A 1,965-nucleotide genomic window follows, 5' to 3' on the forward strand; every position below is an offset into this window, starting at 1 on the left:
ATTCGACGAAGGAGCGTCCGGCGGGCTTGTGGCAACCACATGTGACGACCCCGGGCTGGACTCCGCTTCGTCCATGGTAAAAGCCGATCCGGCTATCGACAGTGAAAAGTTGATGTATTTCCTCAGCAACCAGCACGGATCAGCTCTAGGCATGACGAAGCTCTAAAACGTGGCACAACAATACGGACAACCATGAGAAGGAAACTGAGAAAAAAAAAGAACCTTCCCCTGGTGGCACTTACACGCTCACTCGACCCTGACGATGACTATGTCAACCCTTCAAATCAGACAGCAAAGCAAGGTGGAAATACTTGTTTCAAAGAAACTGCTCAGGAGACAAAACCCAGAAGTGCCGTATCTGGCTTTCACTTCTGTTCCTGGGAATCCCCCTCTCTAGTGTCCGCTTCCCCCTGAAACATGGCCATCACGCGGAGACTATATGTGAACACTACCGCAGTATGATGGGTCACCCTGAGACCGAGGGGAACTCCCTCAGAATGTAGTGGCTGTGCTGTTTTGTTGACATCATGCTTGAGTTCACATGAGGTAATGTCAGGGAGAACCACAACGTGACACTATTGTTAAGGAGAGGGGGGCAGGGAACCGAGACTGACAGTGATTTAATCTGGGGGTTTTACAAACCATAATGTGGGACAAAAAAAAACTTCCCAACAGAACAATACAGAATAAATTCTCACTCATACTGCAAAATGCCACAGTGATGATGTGCTCTTGGAAAAAGATCCAAAATGCTACACCAACGAGCAAAAAACATGTTTTGAGAAGATGAATTGTTGAGGTTTATGGTCTGGTACACAGAACAAAGGAAATATTAAACACCGTCATCTAACATATATAGTTGTGCCTTTAGAAATGAAAGCAATAAGCCACTCAAGACCATGGGTTACAGTGATTTTACCATAGTTGAATCTTTTATAAAATATAAACGGTTTTATAAAATAGTGACAACAGAAATTTGACTCAAATATGATCACAATTAAATGTAGTCCCGTGTATTAATCAAATCATAATAAACAATTCTTCTGTCAGGTTTATTAGCCTGTCATTTGACACTAAAGACTAGAGTAATGGCTGCTGAAAATTCAGCTTTCCATCACAGGAATAAAACAGATTTGAGAATATATTAAAACAGAAAACTATTAATATTTCTCAATTGCAGCCTTGGTGAGCATAATTCAACTGATGTTATCACAGGGTTGTGTAAATGTTGCAGCTGTTCTGAACTCAGCTTATCTAATCTGAAATAAGATTAAAAAAAATTTAAAGCCATTTGACTAACTCCTTTACGGACACATCCAAAGGAACTTACAGTGCACTTACTACAGGGAAAGTCCCTGTGACCAACCTGTGGCTATGCATACCCGCATACCAGGGCACAATGGTAATGTTTCATGGACCACTCCTTTTGGGGGGCTAGAACCAACAACTTTTGGCTGATGTTCAACCACCTAGGCCACATCACCAAGAAAAGCACATATCAGTCAATATTACCTGTGAGCTGAGGCGTGGTGTGGACAGCTTCAGGCTCCTTGCACATAGCCTGGAGTAAACTGACAGCACTGCTGTTCCCAACATGCTTCAGTCCCTCAACCAGCTCACGCACCGTTCCTCCAGACACCTGCAGAGAGGACAGATCATCAGCAGCTGAAACCAGAGCAACTACAGAATGCACAAAACAAAATTAATGTTCAGTCTACTGATATACTAAATGTTAGAGCAATTCATTTCTTTAATGTTGTTCTGAGAAATATGGGTTGATAGGACTTAACTAGGTCCAGTAATTCTGGATATTTAAAAATATAATATAATATAATTTTATATAATATATAATATAATATAATATAATATAATTAAGAACTGGTGCTTCTGTAGTATGCCGGTCAATTGTGGATAACATCAGATTAAGAGACGACTTATTTTTCTTATTCTCTGGTGTTCATTTAA

General features: G+C 40.8%; 1 protein-coding gene across 1 annotated transcript in view; it reads right to left on the reverse strand.

Moving 5' to 3' along the window:
* The window catches only part of LOC107653306 (nuclear factor NF-kappa-B p105 subunit-like), a gene marked incomplete at its 5' end in the record, with an annotated part of 18,555 nt that overhangs the window by 1,529 nt on the left and 15,061 nt on the right, over positions 1-1,965 (reverse strand). The window contains one exon of the mRNA XM_016439984.1: positions 1,513-1,639. Coding sequence (XP_016295470.1) covers positions 1,513-1,639 — 127 coding nt within the window. The remainder of the gene's footprint in view (positions 1-1,512; positions 1,640-1,965) is intronic.

This window comes from Sinocyclocheilus anshuiensis, unplaced genomic scaffold (genome assembly GCF_001515605.1).
Source record: "Sinocyclocheilus anshuiensis isolate Anshui unplaced genomic scaffold, SAMN03320099.WGS_v1.1 scaffold103, whole genome shotgun sequence".
Classification (NCBI taxonomy): domain Eukaryota; kingdom Metazoa; phylum Chordata; class Actinopteri; order Cypriniformes; family Cyprinidae; genus Sinocyclocheilus; species Sinocyclocheilus anshuiensis.